The 19,668-nt window shown below is 36.4% G+C and overlaps 1 protein-coding gene across 13 annotated transcripts in view; it reads right to left on the minus strand.

The window, feature by feature from the left end:
• Positions 1-19,668, minus strand: part of CNTN4 (contactin 4) — a 922,691-nt gene that overhangs the window by 470,472 nt on the left and 432,551 nt on the right. For all 13 annotated transcript variants that reach the window (XM_049098179.1, XM_025451427.3, XM_025451465.3 and 10 more), the window contains one exon: positions 4,519-4,660. In XM_049098179.1, coding sequence (XP_048954136.1) covers positions 4,519-4,573 — 55 coding nt within the window. In that variant the 5' untranslated portion in view covers positions 4,574-4,660. The remainder of the gene's footprint in view (positions 1-4,518; positions 4,661-19,668) is intronic.

Raw genomic sequence — 19,668 nt, forward strand, 5'->3', positions numbered from 1 at the left:
TACACAGGGGGCACAGTGTACTCAGCAGTAGGTGAAGTAAGAAGTAGGCAAAGTGGTGTCACACCAAGAACTTCTCATACAGGGTTTAAGACACATAAATCAATTCTTTTTTTTTTTACATAAATCAATTCTTATACTTTATACATTTAAAGCATATATATAAAATACACATATATACACATATACATTATATGCATATATACATATGCATATCCATATATATTTTGCATATATATATGCAAAATAAAAATTTGTATGAATTAGCTTCGGAGGTGGCTAGTTCCCCCGCTTAACATAAAGGCGACTACAGTCTGCCTTGGGTCATAGTCCACATTAAAATTGGAGACCTGCTCTTTTGCATGCGTTCTGGTTCTCTCTCTCTCTGTCTCTCGTCTGGCCAGTATGCAGCATTCATTCATTTGAAATATATTTATTGAATGGCACTGTTCTTATTGAATGACACTGTTCACTAGGCATTTTGAAGATGCTGAGGATATAGCAGTGATCTAAAAAACCAGAAATATCTGCCCTTGTAAACCTTCAATCTTGTGGGGAAAGATATTTTAGGTATAAACACAAATAAAACATACAGTTATTCATATATTGATAAGAAACATAGAGAAAAATAAAATAATAAGAGAAAAATAAAATAATAAAATAATGATAAGAAACATAGAGAAAAATAAAATAAGAGAAAAATAAAATAATAAAATAATAAAATAATAAGAAACAGAGAAAAATAAAATAATAATAATAAGAAGAAAAATAAAACAAATAAAACATACAGTTATTCATATATTGATAAGAAACATAGAGAAAAATAAAATGATAATAGAATGTTGGTGAAAGAAAGTATTGTGATTTTCACTTCTATTAATTTGTAAGGTTGTCAAGAAAAGCCTCACCAAGTAAGTGGCATTTAAGTACCAATACAAATAAGGTTAGAGGGCAAGTAACAGGGACATTTAGAGCAAGAAAATTTTTGGAAAGAGGAAGACGTAGTAAAGAGACCCTCAACATCTAGTGATTTTGGCAATTGTGTGTAATAGCAAAGAAACACCGGGCAGCCCTGGTGGCTCAGTGGTTTAGTGCTGCCTTTGGCCCAAGGTGTGGTCCTGGAGACCCCGGACTGAGTCCAATGTCGGGCTCCCTGCATGGAGCCTGCTTCTCCCTCTGCCTGTGTCTCTGCCTCTCTCTGTGTGTCTCTCATGAATAAATAAACAAAATCTTTTTAAAAAATAGCAAAGAAACACCAAATGTTTGAAAAAAAACTTTGCTAACTGGTAGACCAGGAACTGCATCTCTAGCCTGAAACCTATTTTGGTCTGTTTTATATAGTCTTTTTATTTTCATTTTTAAAACTCATCTGAATTGGTTGACAATGTTAAAAAAATTAGGAAGTTTATGCATAAAAATTTTGAAGAACTGGAAGACCTAGCCAAAGGACAGAGCTGGGCACTGATTGGTAATTTAGTGTGATGTGTTTTTTCCAGTTTTCCACAATTACCAGCATCCTACATTGTATATGAGTCACTATTCCTTGAAGAATGTTTCAATCATTTGTTAGCTTCTTTGTTCATGCAGGTAACACAGTTTTGTGATTCTTGGTTTAAATTCACTAAGAGGCAGGATAATAAAATGAATTTTGGAGAGACTGGATTTTCAGACTACTGGTATCAGTAGTCTTTTTTTTTTTTTTTTCTTTTTTAACTTATTGTCCGAGACCAAGTTTAGTATTTGACAAAAGAGAAGAACATTTCCATTGTGCCATGAATTACTAATCAATACCCTTAAATAATTAGCATACCCTTTCTAGGTACATCTCTTGCAGAAGCAATCTGCTTATACATTTGGATATTCTATCTTATTTAGGAGCATACCTATTTGAGAGCCACTAATTAGGGTAACCATAATAGACACAAAGTATTTTTCTTGCCAAAAACTTACCATGAAATCAACAACTCAGAAAGTCGTAGAAAAGGAAAAAAAAATGAGAAAACTAAAGCAGTTAAAGAAATCTATTCAAAATTCAGAGTGCTGAGTGCTATATAAATTAATGAAATCAAGACAAATAGCAAGAAAACAAAAACATTAATTAAAGCTTGACTTTACCTACACTGAAGGAGGCATATGGTAAGGGAATATTAATGCCATGTGAAATAGTTCACAAAAAAGCTCACAAAAACAATCAATATACTGATTCCCTAAAAAAAGTTAAGAGAATAAAAAAGACACAAGTACTCATCTTCAGTGAGAATTCCAAGTTTGGGGCAGCCTGGTTGGCTCAGCGGTTTAGCGCCGCCTTCAGCCCAGGGCCTGATGCTGGAGACCCAGGATCGAATCCCATATTGGGCTCCCTGCCTGGAGCCTGCTTCTCCCTCTGTCTGTGTCTTTGCCGCGTATGCTGTGTGTGTGTGTGTGTGTGTGTGTGTGTGTGTGTCTCATGAATAAATAATAAAATCTTAAAAAAAAAGAATTCCAAGTTTTTCAAAACACAACTGAGAAGATTAATGTCTTCCTTGATTTTCAACTCTTTAATTTCTTGACATCTACTCAGCATAGTGGGTTAAATAAATAAGCACACTGCTGTAGTCAAATACTGAGGGATCAATTCACTGCTTTAAGCTTTAAAGAATATGTTCATCCAAGAGCAACGAGAGCCAGGCTGACTCCATTGAGGCCTTTTTAGGAGGGTCAAGGTACACGAAAAGACTGGAGAAAAGCAACTGAGGCACAAAGCCTGATGTACATTGCTGGGGATGGTGTTACAGATAACAAGATTTAAGTTCTGACCAGATGAGGCAGAGAAGTAATAAAGCTAAAACAGGTGTCTAGATGCCAAAATGTCCATAATCAGGGAATGATGAGGATGTCTGTGAAGGCAAGAAATTCAGGATTTAAAGGTAGGGCATTATAATGCTTATGAGTGAATAAGGCTTACAATTAGGAAAACATAGTAAGAATGAAAACCAAAATTATAAGAATAAATTTGTAAGCATGAAGTGGACAAATGAATGATACAGCTAAAAGACTATATTATAATGATCAAAACTATGGATTCTGGAGTTAGACTGAGTTTGAAACTTAACAATTTCACCACTTACTGGCTTGGTGACCTTAGGTAAGTTTCTTAACTTCTTGATGCTTCAGTAATAGTAATAATAATACTGATGTGAGTAAAGATAGTTAATACTGACTTCTTAATGGTCATGATGGAATTAAATGAACTAAAGTACAAGACCATAGCATAGTGCCTGGCATGGATTAAGTGACCTATACATGTTAGTATTACCATTGTTACCTTTAATGGTATAACAATTAGAAATAGGGACTTCTGGGTGGCTCAGCAGTTGACCATCTGCCTTTGGCTCAGGGCATAGTCCCAGATCCTCAGGATCCAGTCCCACAACGAACTCCCTGCATGGAGCCTGCTTCTCTCCCTCTGCCTATGTCTCTGCCTCTCTCTCTCTGTTTCTCATGAATAAATAAATAAATCTTTTAAAAAAGCAATTAGAAATAATATGTTCTATCAAGCTTTCAATGTGTATAGCTATAGAACTCAGCTAACAGAACTTTAAGGGAGCAGTAATTATGTCTGTTTTGCTCAGGATTATATTCCTAGATACTAGCACAAAGCTGGCTCTTTGCAAGGTACTCAGTAACATTATTTGAATAAAGTCAGAGATCAAAGTAATGATGACCCAAAAATAATTTTTGTTTTACTTTATAAGAATGAAAATATATTATAGGTGTCCCTCTTGGACTTGATACTCTGAATAACAAAGCAGGTCACAACTAATTTCAAAAAAAGCATGGATATATGTTCACCATCCTAACCAGAAAACCAACTCAGTACATGTTGGACATAGGTTGCATCAATGTTTGAATTATGTATGTTGGCCTGTAGGCTCACATCTTCCAGAAAATTAAGAAAGTAATAGATATAGAAAGTCTGAACTTTTCAAAGCCCTTGTGTACTAGCTGACCATAGGTATATAGTAAAAATCTCCTGTCTCTTTACTTCCTGGCTCCTGCTAACTATACGTGTATTGAAGTGAAAAAAAAAAAAAAAAAAACAAGAGAGAGAGAGAATCAAAAGATGGAGCAATATTAACAAAGACATTGAAAGAGCTACCCAAATAAACTTCCATCCACTGACGACATCAAAGTAGGCAATACTCTAAGACTATATTATCGGTTTTATTGCCCAATATCTCTGCACAATTGAGAGTGGGATGAGCAAAAATAACAACTTTCAAACTAAATAATAGCTCAAAGGACTCTAAAAGGACCAGATATGCAGGTGAAACATCAATGTCTAGCTTTGGATACACCACCATGAAAAGAGTCACTAAAAGATCATCAGGAAAGTATATTCAACAGTGTCAGTAAATGCTAGTCATAGTAGTGTGCACTCTTACAATTTTATCATTGCCATCTAAAGTGAAGGCCCACTTTTGAATTAGTGTGAAATACAGTGGCATTTTTAAATCAAAAAGTTTTTAAATGACACTCTACCTGCAAGGCACAACATGAATGATTGCAGTACCAGCAGTTCCCATGGCAACCTCATTTTCAGTTTCCGAGGTCAAAGGAGTTTCAAGTCCAATAACAAGTGAATAGAATCGCTGCTTCTTTTAAGTTTTGTTCAACCTTTAATCTGTGGGAAAGAAGAGACATTACAATGAGATTTGCAGATACTTCTCCTTGTGGTCTCTGCAAATTTGTTTTTACTTGAATACAAATAAAATTCACTTGTGGAAGAGTACTATTAAGGAAGACAAAAGTATGGTAAATTATGAATATGAAGCAAATAAGCAGACTTTCCTTCCAAATAACACTTGGGCAGGGATTGCAGGTGGTGTGTCCCTGTGGCTACTGAATGAAAGCAGGAGCAACTCTGATAAGATATAAACCAACCCAAAGGCAGGGGAACAGACTTTTTTTTTTTTTTTTTTTTAACAAGGTTCTCCCCAGTCCCTTAGTCTCCAGTCTCTGTTCTTCTTTACCTTCCAATTAATAATACACTAAAAATGTCAACATGGAAAAGCTGCCACTGAACAAAATAGGGTTAACATTACTGGATCATAAGGAAAAACTCCTAAGGTTTAGAATGGAGTTACATGTGGGAAAGTTGTAACTACTCTAACAATTTAAACATTTTTTTCCCCTTATGCTCTAAGTTTCATCTCTCAAATGCAATAAAATGTGTAGCTCCAGTGCCTACTGAGGGAAATCGTACTGTGTATGAGTAGCTGACTACTAGGCTCTTTTGGACAAATCTAGAACATGATTAAAAATACTAATTCTTCCATTATCCAGAAATCTTAAAATAGGGAAACTCTTGGTTTAAAAAAAAAAGGCTCCTTCTTCTGTATTCCAAAGGCTACAAAGCAAGTAAATGAATGAGTAAAGCAGGCCAGAAAACGGGGCACTCTGTGGAACACAGTCATGTCCTGTCTGAAGGGGGTGGGTGCTCCTTAGCTCAAGCTGATGGCTAACATACAGAGCGCAGGCCCAGGGTTATAAGATCACCTACAACTTTTCAAAGAAAATTTGTAAATGTTATTGATTTTGAATATCTCCCAAGTTTTAAATCTTTGAAGTCAGTTCAAAATATTTTCTTAAACCATATATGAACCAAAGTCAAAATGTTGTCAGATGCCAAAGGTCTGCAACATGACAGTGTGGGACCCAGGAAATTTAACAAAAATCCCCTACCCCTGGACAAGCAGAGCAGGACCAACTCCATTTTGTGCTACACCGGCCACCTCCTGTATGACCCCCACATGACCTCCTTATTGCTTAAGGCACTGCCCCACCCTAGTCAAGCCACTGGGCACCCCCTAAATCAGAAATCGGCTCATAACAATGTAACCCTGCCTTGTGCCTGCCAAAACTGCTGGCCTATTCTGACCAAAGTAATAGGCCAGCTCAAATGGATACTACAGGGTAAGATGTAATTCAATCGGCAACCTGCATGTGGACCGACATGACTGTGCAACTATCTGCGTATCCCATTGGCCACTGGCCCCTATAAAGCTGCTACGCCTCTTAGTCTCCGGGTCCAAGTCCCTGCTCCGCTGTGTCGGGTATACTTGAACCCAAGCTTGAGCTTGTAAATAAACCCTCATGTGTTTGCATCGGTGTCAGCTCCTTGGTGGTTTCTCGGATTCGCAATCTTGGGCAAAACAACAGTAAAACAGAACTCTCACCTCACTTGCTCTCATCTGCCCATCTCTCTCTCCCTCCATAATGCCAGCCAGTCATGTATTTATGCGCATATATATATATATATATATATATATATTATATGCATATATTTTGCTTTCTAGATATTAGGCGAGGCACTAAACTTGCCAAAATGCAGACACTAGGTCTAGCTCAAGGATCTCCTACTCCAGAGGGGACGGTTATACACATTTCATAAAACAACAATACGATATGCCATTGTGAAGGAAGGAAGAGACTTTCAGGCCTGGGAGACCATTATAAAGGAGAAGAGCTTCCACTGGGGTTTAAAAGATGAGCAGGAGGCTACCTACTTACCACATAGTCAAATTTAGGAGAAAGCTAGGAAAGTGGGAGACTCAAATTCTCTTTATAACTCTGGCTATAACCAGTAGCATGGTCTTGGGTATGCAGCCAATCCTCCTTCCTTCTCAGGATTGTGTCAAGGATACCCTCTTGTTAAGTAAATGAAAACTCTTTGAAAAATAGTGCCATACAAATGCTAGGTATTAGTATTACTGTAGCTTCGATATTTTTATTCTGATAATAACCATGGGGCTTCTCATCTCACTCCCACTTATAAGGGAAACACTATGACTGAACACAGGTTCACTGAAAACATGGAACAACACAAGCTCATTAATCAAGGGCTCTTAGTATTAATTTATACTGTGTGGTCACTGAGAAGCCTTTATGTTTACCAGAAAGCTTATAGAAAGTGAAGAACCATCATTAGAGAACTTGTCTTTCTCTCGTGCCCTTAAATAGCTCAGTTTCTGATAAAGCTAATATGTTGTGAAGACAAAAGGGACTCTTAACTTCTGATCTGCTGATGTGACTGAAAGTAGGCAGCATCTCTAATTGGATATGTTCAGATACTCTTCTGACATGCATGGTGATTAGACCATTTTAGATAAACAGGATATGCTGATCAATGAAAACTATTAATGTCTTAAGCAAATGATCAGGGTATTAATAATTAATTTTGCGAGGGAAATGTCATCTCAGACCTGGGGATTGATGTACAATGTTAAGCAGTTTCTTAAAGCAATTAAAATTAGCATAGAAAATGTATCCAATTTCATGATAAAGATTTAATTCATGATATGATGCTATTTACAGTGTGTATAAGAGCTGTAGATTTTTAAGGACGAAGGAATTCCAGAACGCTATTGGCATTTATTTACATTCAGGTAAGGTAATGTTCACCTTTACTAATTAGAAATAATGGGGTCATTGACAGTAATTTGTCTAGTGGACAGGAGTAGCCAGAGAACCAGGTTTTCTATACAGAGCTGAAGATTCATGAATCTCATGTGGGACTGTGGTGCAGGATACAAAGTTTCATAATTTCAGTTTTTCTACTAAAGCCAGAAAGAAAGCTACAAGATGAGCCAAGCGTTATGGTAGTAATAGATCTCCTCTGCAGCTCAGAGCTCTCCCTGGTTTATCCTAAGGTGGCTATAGCAAAAGGTGGTATACTCAGCACTAGCTTTGAGACCTTGCCCAAGAATTAGACTCGTAAATCCTAGAGAGGAGGCTACACAATGAAAGAGGACTTGTTTGCTTTATATGACTGAGCCAGAAGGAGATTAACTGAGAACTTGCAGGATATTTTTTTATACAATGCTAAAGAGAGCAAAACTCCTCTAGCCTCCAACCCTTGAAACAATTCTGATATTCTGATATTAATAGTAATACCAAAGATCTCCCTATCAACTACTTAACAAAAAGCAGGATTCAGTTCTCCCTTAAGAGTCCTGGTTTCTAAGAACTTACATGTAGGATCTGATCATATAATTATTTGATTTAGCACTCTGCTAAATTAAAATGCTGCTGGTATCCAAGTAGCTCTAATTCAGCTTAACAAGTAAGTAGATTTGCTTACTGTGCAACAATAACAGTTAAAGATGTTGAGTGTGCGGAGGTAATAAGGCTAAGGGTCCTGTCCTCAAGATGCTCACTATTGGCTTGACAAGAGAGGGGACTAAACCAGTCATATTTCAGTTCAATGCATGTAAAAAAGTCTGTAAAGTACAAGGTGTTAAGGATGCAAAGAAATAACTGAATTGGGAGTGGGGTGGTGGGGCAGAGGCTTCAAGAAAGCTCTCCAATGGCCCTAAACAATTGAATTGGATTTAAAAGATAAAGGAGAGAGAGAAGGAAATTCTAAGCCAAGGGGATAAGGAAAATACAGACACGAAGCTGAGAACTTGAGTGTTGAAGTTACTGCAACACAAGATAGGCAGCAATGTCTGAAGAGTCAAACTTGTGCTTTAATTCTGGACCTCCCATTCCCTAGCTACATGGCTCATTTGTAAAGTAATGGCAATAATACCTGTCTCCCAGGCTTAGTGTAATAATTACTGAGAATTTATGGAAGGCAATAAGGATGGGTCCTTGACACTTAGTTACTATCCTTTAAAAAATAGTAGAGCATAACCTAAGTTAGGGGCTGATATCCAAACTACCTTAAATGTATATTAAAGAATTTGGACTTGAATCTGAAGGCTAAGTTGATAAGAGGAATGAAACAAGGATAGGACCTAAAAAAAAAAAAAAAAAGTTGACTTATGTGTATGGGAATCTACTTTAAATGCAATCCCCACAAGTACATAATATCTTTTTTCCTTCTTTTTCTCCTCTGGTCTACAAATTAACTACATCTCTAATTACTAAGTATACTTCCAATATATAGCAAAATTTTCAAGGCCTCATGGCAGTAAGACAGATCGGAAAAAAGATCGGATTTGGAATCAAGCACACTGACTTCTTTCTTCCTGGTTTTGCCTAAGTTATTGGACTTGGGAAAGCCATTCAACTTTGTAAATATATTTGTCTATAGATTGGGGATCATGGCACGAGCCCTATCCTCACAAGTGTGCTATAAAGGTCAGTTGACATATGTTTTGAAAGTTATTACTGTTTAGATGGAGATTAAAATCGTCTCCCCAAATGGAGTTTAAACTTTGTGACGATAGGTAATCCTTGCTTTATTCGTTGATATGTAAGAGGCACATGGACAGTGCATGGCACAGACTGGACAGTTAACAGTTGGTATGTAAATGAAAAAACAAATGTTAACTAATATCTTTTGTGGACATACCATGTACTTTTATATTCTCTTCTATTCCATCTTCATAAGGACCCTGCAGGTCAGGCATCACTATCGTCTATAAAATCATAGCCTTGGCAATTAGATTTTGAGAGCCTGTGGGAGTTGTCCAAGGTCAAATGTCTAGAAATCAATAGAGCCAGTACTCAAATCTATGTCTTTATACTTAAAGTCCCATGCTCTTTTCTACCACAATGACAGAAATGTAAATAAAGCTATGTGTCTTTTAAAGCATGACATAAAGTTCTGATGGTGATTCTTGGATCTGCTTTTCACATGTTGGCCTTCTGCAGAAATGAAGCCAGATGCCAGCGAGTAATAGTGTAGAATCTGTGTAATATTTATAATGCAAAGATTCTGAGCTGAGATCAAGTCAGAAGGCTAACACATTTGTGTTAATTCACAAATCTTGTGACAGCACAAATTTGAGTAAGTTCCTTTCCCTCTAAGTTTAAGAGCAACGTGAACATTTGTCTTCTTACTAATTATTATTTAGAGTGCAGCTAGTCTTAAGGTAGGAATTTTAAAAAGGATCATCCACATTTCCCAGTTGTAAAGTTGAACATTTTTAACTCTACAATTAGCTAATGAGGTGTGCAGTCAATCACAATGGTGGGGAAGCAGTGAACAAAACTGAAAGCAAGAGAGAAATCTGGCTTCCTTAGAAAGCAATCTGCCAATCATTTCAAAGGAAAATGGCATATAGTCAAATCTGAAATTTCAATCAGTCAACAGATATTTACTGAGTGCCCGTTATTCAAATGGTAATATGCAGAATGAAGAGTCAAGGTCAAGGTCTTTGTCCTCAAGGGCACAACAACTCAGAAGGTAGAAAAGATTACAGATTATACAAGTTAGTTTATATGCCAAATGAGTAGTATATATAATGCATATTTCCTATGGTTATGGTAGCTGGCCTACAGGTTCTTCTTGCAGGGTGAAAATTCTTTTATCAATCAAATTAGCTTACTAGATTTTCTCCCTGTACCAGCTTTTTATTCTATGTACTAGAAGAGAGACATTTCTTTTTTTTTTTTTTTTTTTTTTTTTAAGAGAGACATTTCCATTTCTATTTCCCTGATGTCTTCCCTGCCCTGCTTCTATGGAGACTACAACAAATTTTCTTTAGGAATGGTGAAAAAAATGTGGATTGGTTAGTTTCTCTCATTGGATTGCTTGTCCCAGGCATCTCAAAGAACAGAGAAAACAGTGTAAAGAAGATATAAAGAGTCTGTATGTTTGGAAAATGCCACTTATTTACCAAGAGGTAGACTTGGCAGAAGATGGAATCCCTTATTTAGACTGTACTCACCTACTGAATAGCTGATATGGTCTCTCTTTCCATCATAGGACCTCATTAGAGAAGATATTGAAGAATTGCAGACAGTGGGTTAACGTGGACAATTTCCCCCCATTTATAAAGTCTTTTCTGCACAAAACAGTATCTACTACTTGTGGCAATTCTAACTAGAAATATAATAATTACATAAGGCAGACATCCTCAAGGATAAAAACCAAGCAAGCCAATATCTCAATTTTTCAGTCACTGAGAGTTACTTCTTATACATTCTGAGAACCAAGAAAATTCTATACACTAATTTTTAATAAATTTTTATTAAAGTTTCTTAGAATATATACCCACCAATCACTTTCTCAGTATACTTTCTCCTTATAAGACCTTAATCTGCTTTGATGTTGGACTTTTCAATTTGCTACTAAGAAAACAATTTTCAAAAAAACCTCAGTAATCCCAATAATTACAGTGCAGCATTTCAAAAGATCCCTGGATTGAGACTCAGCTTTGTAATATAACTTGAAGTCTGGAATTGTGATGCCTCCAGCTTTTCTTCTCTTTTGCAAGATTGCTTTGGCTATTTGGGTCTTCTGTGGTTCCATATAAATTTTAGAATTGTTTGTTCTAGCTCTGTGAAAAATGCTGTTGGTATTTTGTAAAGATTGCATTAAATGTGTAGACTGCTTTGGGTAGATAGCATTTTAACAGTATTTATTCTTCAAATCCATGAGCATAGAATATCTTTTCATTTCTTCGTGTTGTCTTCAATATCTTTCATCAGTGTTTTATAGTTTTCAGAGTGTAGGTCTTTTATCTATTTGTAAGTATCTTATTATTTTTGAGAAGCATACACAGAATTTAAAAGGAGTACATTTCATTCAATTTTGCTAGATGGGAAAATAGTATAATCTGAGAAATGTGAGAGCCTCAAATAGCTTTGGTGATAACAAAGCCATGGTGACTACCATTCATTTGCTAATCATCTTCCAAATACACAACTGTTCTCTGATACTATGATACAAGCCAAGCCTTCATGGATCCTTAGAAGCAATCTAAAACTAGACATGTAAAAGAATGAAACTGGACTACTTTCTTAGACCACACACAAAAATAAATTCAGAATGAATTAAAGATCTAAATTTGAGATGTGAAACTATAAAAATCTTAGACAAGAACACAGGTAGTAACCTCTTTGACATCTGCCATAGCAACTTTTTTCTAGATATGTCTTCTGAGTCAAGAGAAACAAAAGTAAAAATAAACTATTGGGACTAAATCAAAATAAAAAGCTTCTGCACAGTGAAGGAAACAATCAACAAAACTAAAACTATTGTTCAAGCTTTATTTAATCCTTATTTTTATTAAAGTAATACATAAACATAGCTTAAATACTTATTTCTACTCCCTGGGGGGAGCTACTTTCCAGGGAAAACAAGTTATTTTTCTGGTATGTATCTTAATTTTGATTAAATACAGATGCTTAATTTAGATTAAATATAATTTTGATTTGAGGCTTTAATGTACTACTAGTTTATGTTTGATGAGAATTCAGCTCTCTTAACTAATTATTCCCAATATCAGACACACATATCTGGGTCCACTGTTGTCTGACTTTAGCTATATCATTTAATTTGGTTAAAATTTTTGAACTAAGTCCCACAGTATACTGCTTTTATTTCCTTTTTGTATTAGTTGGGAGTTTTTAGTTAATAATTTCCCCTTTAGATACCTGGGTGGCTCAGTGGTTTGGCGCCTGCTTTCAGCCCAGGGCGTGATCCTGGGGTACCAGGATCCAGTCCCACATCAGGCTCTCTGCAGGGGGCCTGCTTCTCCCTCTGCCTGTGTCTCTGACTCTCTCTCTCTCTCTGTGTCTCATGAATAAATAAAATCTTAAAAAAAATAATTTCCCCATTATTTGCTTAGGTTTCTAACTATCACAAATTCATCCTAAACATTCTACCATATCTAATACTTTCAATATTTTTAAACGTATCTTACAGTCCATCAATTTTAATAAGTATTTACTTAAAGCATGTAGATATTGAACACTTTCACAACTCAGTTGAGAAACCAATGGAAATGGTGTCTGTCTCCCATCATGAAAACCATGTATTCAAAGCTATAATTGTATGTTATGTAATTATCCATATATAAATACATAGAGAGTATATATATGTGTGAGTTGCCAGTACAAAATGTGTAGTTAATAAGCAACATAAAAGTGTATGTGATTGGGGGCACCTGAATGGCTTGGCCGGTTAAGTGCCAGACTCTTGATTTCAGCTCAGGTCATGATCTCAGGGGACATAAGATCGAGCCTCACTTGCAGCTCTGTATTGAGTGTGGAGCTTGCTGAAGACTTTCTCTCCCTCTCCGTCTCCCTTCCCCCCAATCCCTGTGCACACAAGTGCACTCTCTCTCTCTCTCTCTCTCTCTCACACACACACACACACACACACACTTTCTAAAAAAAAAAAAAAAGATATGTGATTAAACTATTAATGTTGGAGGCAATGTAATGGCAAAATATAACACAAAATAACTGAGGAAATCATAAACAATAGATATCTACAGAGTACCTACTATATAGTAGTCTCATAAATATTAACTCGTACCTTAAAAGAACCTTTTAAGTGGCACCTGGTGGCTCAGTTGGTTAAGAGGCCAACTCTTGATTTTGGCTCAGGTCATGATCTCAGGGTTGTGAGATGGGAGTCCTGCCTTGGGCTCTATGCTGGACATGGAGCCTGCGTAAGATTCTCTCTCCCTCTTCCTGTGCCCCGCCCCCTACTTGTGTGCACAGCACGCATGTTCTCTCTTTCAAATAAATAAATCCATCCATCCATCCATACATAAAATCTTTTTTTCAAGATTTTATTTATTTATTCATGAGAGAAACAGAGAGAGAGAGAGAGAGAGAGAGAGAGAGAAGGCAGGGACACAGAAAGAGGGAGAAGCAGGCTCCATGCAGGAAGCCCGATGGGGGACTCGATCCCAGGTCTCCAGGATCATGCCCTGGGCCAAAGGCGGTGCTAAACCGCTGAGCCACCTGGGCTGCCCAAATCTTTTTTTTTTTTTTTTTAAGGGAACCCTTTAAGGTGGACAATATTTTCGTTTTAATGGTTAAATAAATTGTTCTTTGTTACAGCTAATAAGTAATAGGGACAGGACATGAACTCTAAATTCCCCGCCCCCCCACCAAGTTTATTGAAGTATATTTGACATACACTCATGTGCATTATTTACAGTGTAAGCTTTGATGAGATTTCAAAAATTTATGCAGTCATACAACCACCACTACTATCAAGATGTAGAATATTTACATCACCCTTGAAATGAACTCTAAAAGTTCAACCTCAGAGTATAGATATTTAAGCTCTATGTTGAAATTCTCCCAAGCAGTTACAATGCAGGTTTATCAGAAGAACAGGCAATTGTAGCATTTAAAAAATATACAGTATTTTGCTCTTATTTAGACTGCTTCTCAGATACTTCATCTCTCCTTTAGAATGTCATTCCCATATCTGTACATTCTCATTACAATAAAAACAAGAACAAAAGTAGATCATAGCTGAAGACAGGGAAATACATGGCACCTCCACTCCTCCTCCCCATTCCTATGGAAAGCAAAGCTAATTAAGGATGGCACTCTTCCTTGCTTAGCCCAAGGGCAGTCCCAGAATCTTTTCAACATAAAATTTCAAGCAGACACAACAAAATCAATATAGCTTTCAAGTAAAATTAAAAATTTCTTTGCCTTCCCTATGGTGGTTGAAAACACTGGCTTTAGAATTACTAAAGCCAGGTTCAAATCCCAGTTCTACCATTTAGCTGTTGACCTTGGGCAAGTCATTTAACTTCTGTTGGCCTCACTTTTCTCCTTGATAAAGTGACAAGGATGATAGAGGAATAGAAGATAAAATATTTATAAGTGGATTTTGCTAGAAAAAGTTGAGCATGGGTTTTGAGTAGGTGAACTTGTTGCGAAAAGTTGATGAGCAAGCAGTAAAACATCTGGCTTCAGGAGACAACGGATGCAGGAAAGCACACTGTACCAATGGGGGAAACCCATGATTATACCAGATTCCTTCCTGAGCACCAGAGGAGAATGTATGGAGGTGGTTTGGGGTAAATGAAACTGCCCAGAGACTCTAGTCTCAGTCTTGCTCTCTGGGTATTGGGAAGTCAACTTTGCAAACTTTTTTAAGTCTCCTACCATCACAGCAGGATGGTTTCTTAGCAACCATCTCACGTTTGTTTTCCTTCTGCCCACTGGTGTGCTACAGAGTGCCAATTCTGCTAAACTCTCAAATAAATCACTGTTAATGAAGCATGCTGCACATACAGACAGCAACAGGCATTTTTTAATCACCTAAACTAAAGAAGAGCTAAAGGTAAGCACAAAACACTCTAATACCTAATATATTAGGTGTCAGATTTAAAGTGGCAAGAACCGTATGACTTTCAGAGCTTTTACTTCAATACACTTAGTGGGAAAGTAAAGCTTACTAGTATATTCATCACTATGCACAGCTTGCCAATTGCTTGGACAGCCAAATCAGATATCCGGTAGCTTAAAAGTGAGTCTGTATCTACTTAATCAGAAGCAGAAATAAGATTACAAACATAAATGTACAAATTATGATAGGCTATAACAATAAGGGACTAACGTCTTTTACAATCTCTCCTTTATTCACAAATTATTAACTATACTTTTAGTAACTGACAAGCCAGTAATGAATAAGGTAGATATAATCTGTCCTCATGAAGTTTATTTTATTTTATTGAGGAGTAGGGAACATGGTACTTTAAAGGTGTTAGAACAGTAGACAACCAGGAAGTGTACCAGTATAAGTTGAGTATATATGGTTTTTAGAAACAGACGTAAGTTTAAATCTGTTTCTTTCTTTTTTTTTTTTTTTTTAAGATTTCATTTATTTATTCATGAGAGACTAGGCAGAGGGAAAAGTAGGCTCCCCACAGTAGCCCGATGCGGGACTTGATGCTGATGCCGGAACCCCAGGATCACACCCTGGGCCAAAGGCAGATGCTCAACCACTGAACCACCCAGACTTCCCTAAATCTCAGTTTCTTAAATCTAATACCTGAATTGTTTTGTAAAAGTTATTTCTGACCCTTCAGTTTTTTATCTATATAATGGAGACATTGCCACCTACTCTAAAAGTTCACAGAGGGGTGACTTGGTGGCCTAGTCAGGTAAGTGTCTGCCTCAGGTCATGATTTCTGGTTCCTGGGATCCAGGCCAGAGTCACGCTCCCTGCAGCGGGGCGTCTACTTCTCTTCTCCCTTTGCCCCTCACCCCACTGGTGACCTCTCTCTCTCAAATAAATAAAACCTTAAAAATAAGAGAAATTCAAGGAGAAATATATGAGCTAATACATGTAAAATTGTCATCACCATAATAACAGTCTTAATAAGGGCTTTGTCTTATCTATGGGAACTTCGAAGTCTCTCTACCTCCTTGGTGTAGTGATAATATAGCATCTATATTCATAGTTTTTAATTTCATGCAATGATAAATTGTGCATTCCAGATCCTCTGCTATCCTTTACAGAAATAAATACTATATAAGAAAATTTATCTAAAAAGAATATACACCTACAGTCTATCTGGCACAGTGCTAGGCACTGGATATCATAATAAAGTTGACAAAGTCTTACCATCCTAGAGGTTGGATTCTAGTGCATTTTCCTGTTTATTTTCTCATGGACTCATTTTCTTGAAGAATGGATTAATTTCCTGCAAAGCACACCTCAGTATCATTGTTCTTTATTCTGGGACTGCATGTAGATTATAGGATGTTTTTATGTCTTTTGACAAACTCTTTTGAATTCTTATTTGATACAGAATAGTTTACTAGAAGTCCCTGAATAATAAAAAGAACTATTTAAGCAAAGAATCACCTGCATTTTCTTGTATTCTGCATCAAAATATGTACCTTAGACATGAAAAATGGCAGAGTGATAAAATGACAAACTATTTTTTTTTCCTTGAGTACTTCTTACATGTCAGTTACTACCTAAGATTTTATATAGATTATCTAATACAATAACTTGAGGAGGTAGGTATATAATAATTGCCATTTCAAAGAGGAAATTGAAGCTTGAAGAGGAATTGAGAGACTTATTTCTTTGGTGTTCCTTCTCCTGCTTCCTCTGGACCTGTAAGTGGCTAATTTCCTCTCAGCATGTTATGTCAGGGCAGATAGCACTGACATTCAAAAATAAAGTATAAAGTTGGTAAACCTCTCTGCAAAGGTTGTCTCTCTCTGCATTGGTGGGGATACCTAAGCATCAGATGCAAACTAATGACTGAATGATAGCATATGGATGGATGCAGAATCATTAGCATGGCAGGGGATATTTTTCCCCTCTTGTATTAGCAGCAGAAATTGTGAATGTGATTGTTTAAGTTTATTATTGTCCTTATAAAAGGGTGGCTATCCATTAAGTTAGTTTCATAGCCAAAACAGGTAGCAAGTGATTGATGTGCTCTTTGTTTAATTAGGGTGACTAAGGTTAAACTGGGCAAACACTATTTGGTTCAGGGAAAACCAGATTTCAGGTCTGGCCTGTCACATATATAACAGATGTCCTGTAGTTCTGGGTGTGAAATGAGCACAAGCTGCCAATTTACTTTTAGCCATTCTATTTATGTGCTTATTTAAAATGCAATAGAGTGATCATTTCCAACTATAAAGTGGCTTTTATCTGAGAATCTCCAAAGGACAGTACGTTAATTCTTAGTACACTGGTTGGGGTGAAAGGTAGGTTCCTGCATAATGGTTTTTAGGAAAAAACTCGCATAAAAGACTATGGTGACTATATATTATTTAATACATTAAGAAGAAATACATATGACTTTGTTTAAAGTTAACCCTGGGGGGTAAATATTAATTTAACAGTGGAAAAACCCAGTTGACTTATCTTAACCATGTGATCAAGGTTAATATCACCAGTGATAAGTCATACTGGCCTCAAGCACCTTCTCAAAGTGGTGCTGAAAGAGGGCCACAGTATTCTTTGGTTTCTTTGCCAATAATGCCTAATCTCACCATAATCATGAGAAAACATCAGACAACGGAGTAAGATTCTGTAATATAACTAACCAGTCATCTTCAAAAGTGTCAAAATCACAAAAAGGCAAGGAGAGAGTAAGGAGCTATCATGAACTGAAGGATATTAAAGAGAACTGAATACTATAAATGCCACTATGTGGGACTCTGGCTTAGATTTTGGAATATAAACAGGACATTATTAAAAAAAAAAACAGTGAATATCAAATAAGGCCTGTTTTTTACTTAACTGCTTTGTTAAGTAACCACATCAATTTTGTACCCACATCAGTTTCCTGGATTCAGTTATTTTATTTTGGTATCTAAGATGCAATATTAAAAGAACCAGAGTGAAGGGCATACAGGAACTCTGTACCACTTTCTGGTAACTTTTCTGTAAGTTTATAATTATTTCAAAGTAAAGCCAACACTGTATCAATCATTTCTTAGCTTGAGATTCAGACTTTAGAAAAAAATTTTTTTTGTCTTTACAACAGATCTGCCTAGAAAGAAATGTGCATATATCATACCATAGATGTTATATTTATGGTTTGCTACATCATCTCTGAATGAAGTTAAAAGATCATGAAAGTTTGCTGATAAAAGACACAATAGTTGGAGAAAAACTATGTGAAAAAATTATGTCTGTATGCCCGGGTTGTAAGCTATATTGCCAATGTTGTTACTTTGTGGCAATTCAATTAATATTAGATTGCTGAATAGTCAAATTAAGGTATGGAAAGAACCAGGCTTAATTTGTGTTTCCTAATGATAAAAATAAATAAATAATGCCACAATTCTGTACTTCTTATATGCTAAAAAAACTGCATGCAGGTTTTTCCTGTACTTTTCACTTACTATCATTGTGAGCTCTTTGTAATAAAATGTAAGATCTATGTAAAGAGAGGAGAAATATATGAAAATGGGCATAGTTGTAATACTATGCACATTTTTTCATGATATCAAACTCCTTCCTTAAATTAGCAGTCTAGGCATGCTGTTGGTACAGAAAATGTAATTCCAGTTACCTGTGGAAACTAAGAGGTAGCTGTTATCAACAGAAAGATTTTCAAATTCTAATTAGTGACAGCTTAAATTCTGAGACTGAGCTATTTCAGAGATGAGGCAAAGGACTAAACACAGATTTAAATAGTTGAAGTTACTTCAGGAAAACTCAATTCCATGGCTTCTATTAAAGTCCATGCCCACACAGTTCAGGTTTTTATTTTATTGCCTCTCAACCCCTTACTTGCTACATTTCAGGACAAGTTTTCAGGACAATATTTTCAAGTAGAAAAAAAAACTTGATGAAATATGTCCTCTCAGTGCTTATGTTTATGTAACTATAAATATGCATAAGCTTTTATCTGACTTTTCCAAGCATCACATTTCAGGTTCAGTTTGTATCTCAGGTTGCCTTATGGAACCTCCACCAGAGGGAAAATGAAAAGCTCCTTGGGAAACAGTAACCTTGATGGATGGAAAAGAATAACCTGCATAAATACAGTGGAAAGAGTCATCCAAGGATCTAGCTGAGTGCAAGGAAAACAAAGTTTTACCAACCAGAAATAAATATTTTTATGTACTTTACAGTGTTCTGAGCTCAACAGAGTAAGTCCTCAAATAGGGTTAGTGGTGATGGTAAGAGATATGCATCAGATTGTAATGATAGACTTGTATCTCTTCTAAGATCTGGCATCCATTGTTCCTAAGAGATCCTGCATCCTGCTTTCTCCTGAATTTACACAAGTGAGGAATGAATCTGGTAGCCATGATGAGTGAGCATGGTAATAGAAACCAAGAAAAAAAAAGAATAAATGTATTGCTTCTATCCTGTTGATATTAACATGGACTGTATGGAAGTTGTTCTTTGATCCAAATCTTTAAACCTCAACCAATGGCTTTGTCCTACTGCTTTTAACACTTGATTCTCCATCACAATTGCAGTAGCCC

The sequence above is a fragment of the Canis lupus genome, chromosome 20, assembly GCF_003254725.2.
Source record: "Canis lupus dingo isolate Sandy chromosome 20, ASM325472v2, whole genome shotgun sequence".
NCBI classification, from domain to species: domain Eukaryota; kingdom Metazoa; phylum Chordata; class Mammalia; order Carnivora; family Canidae; genus Canis; species Canis lupus.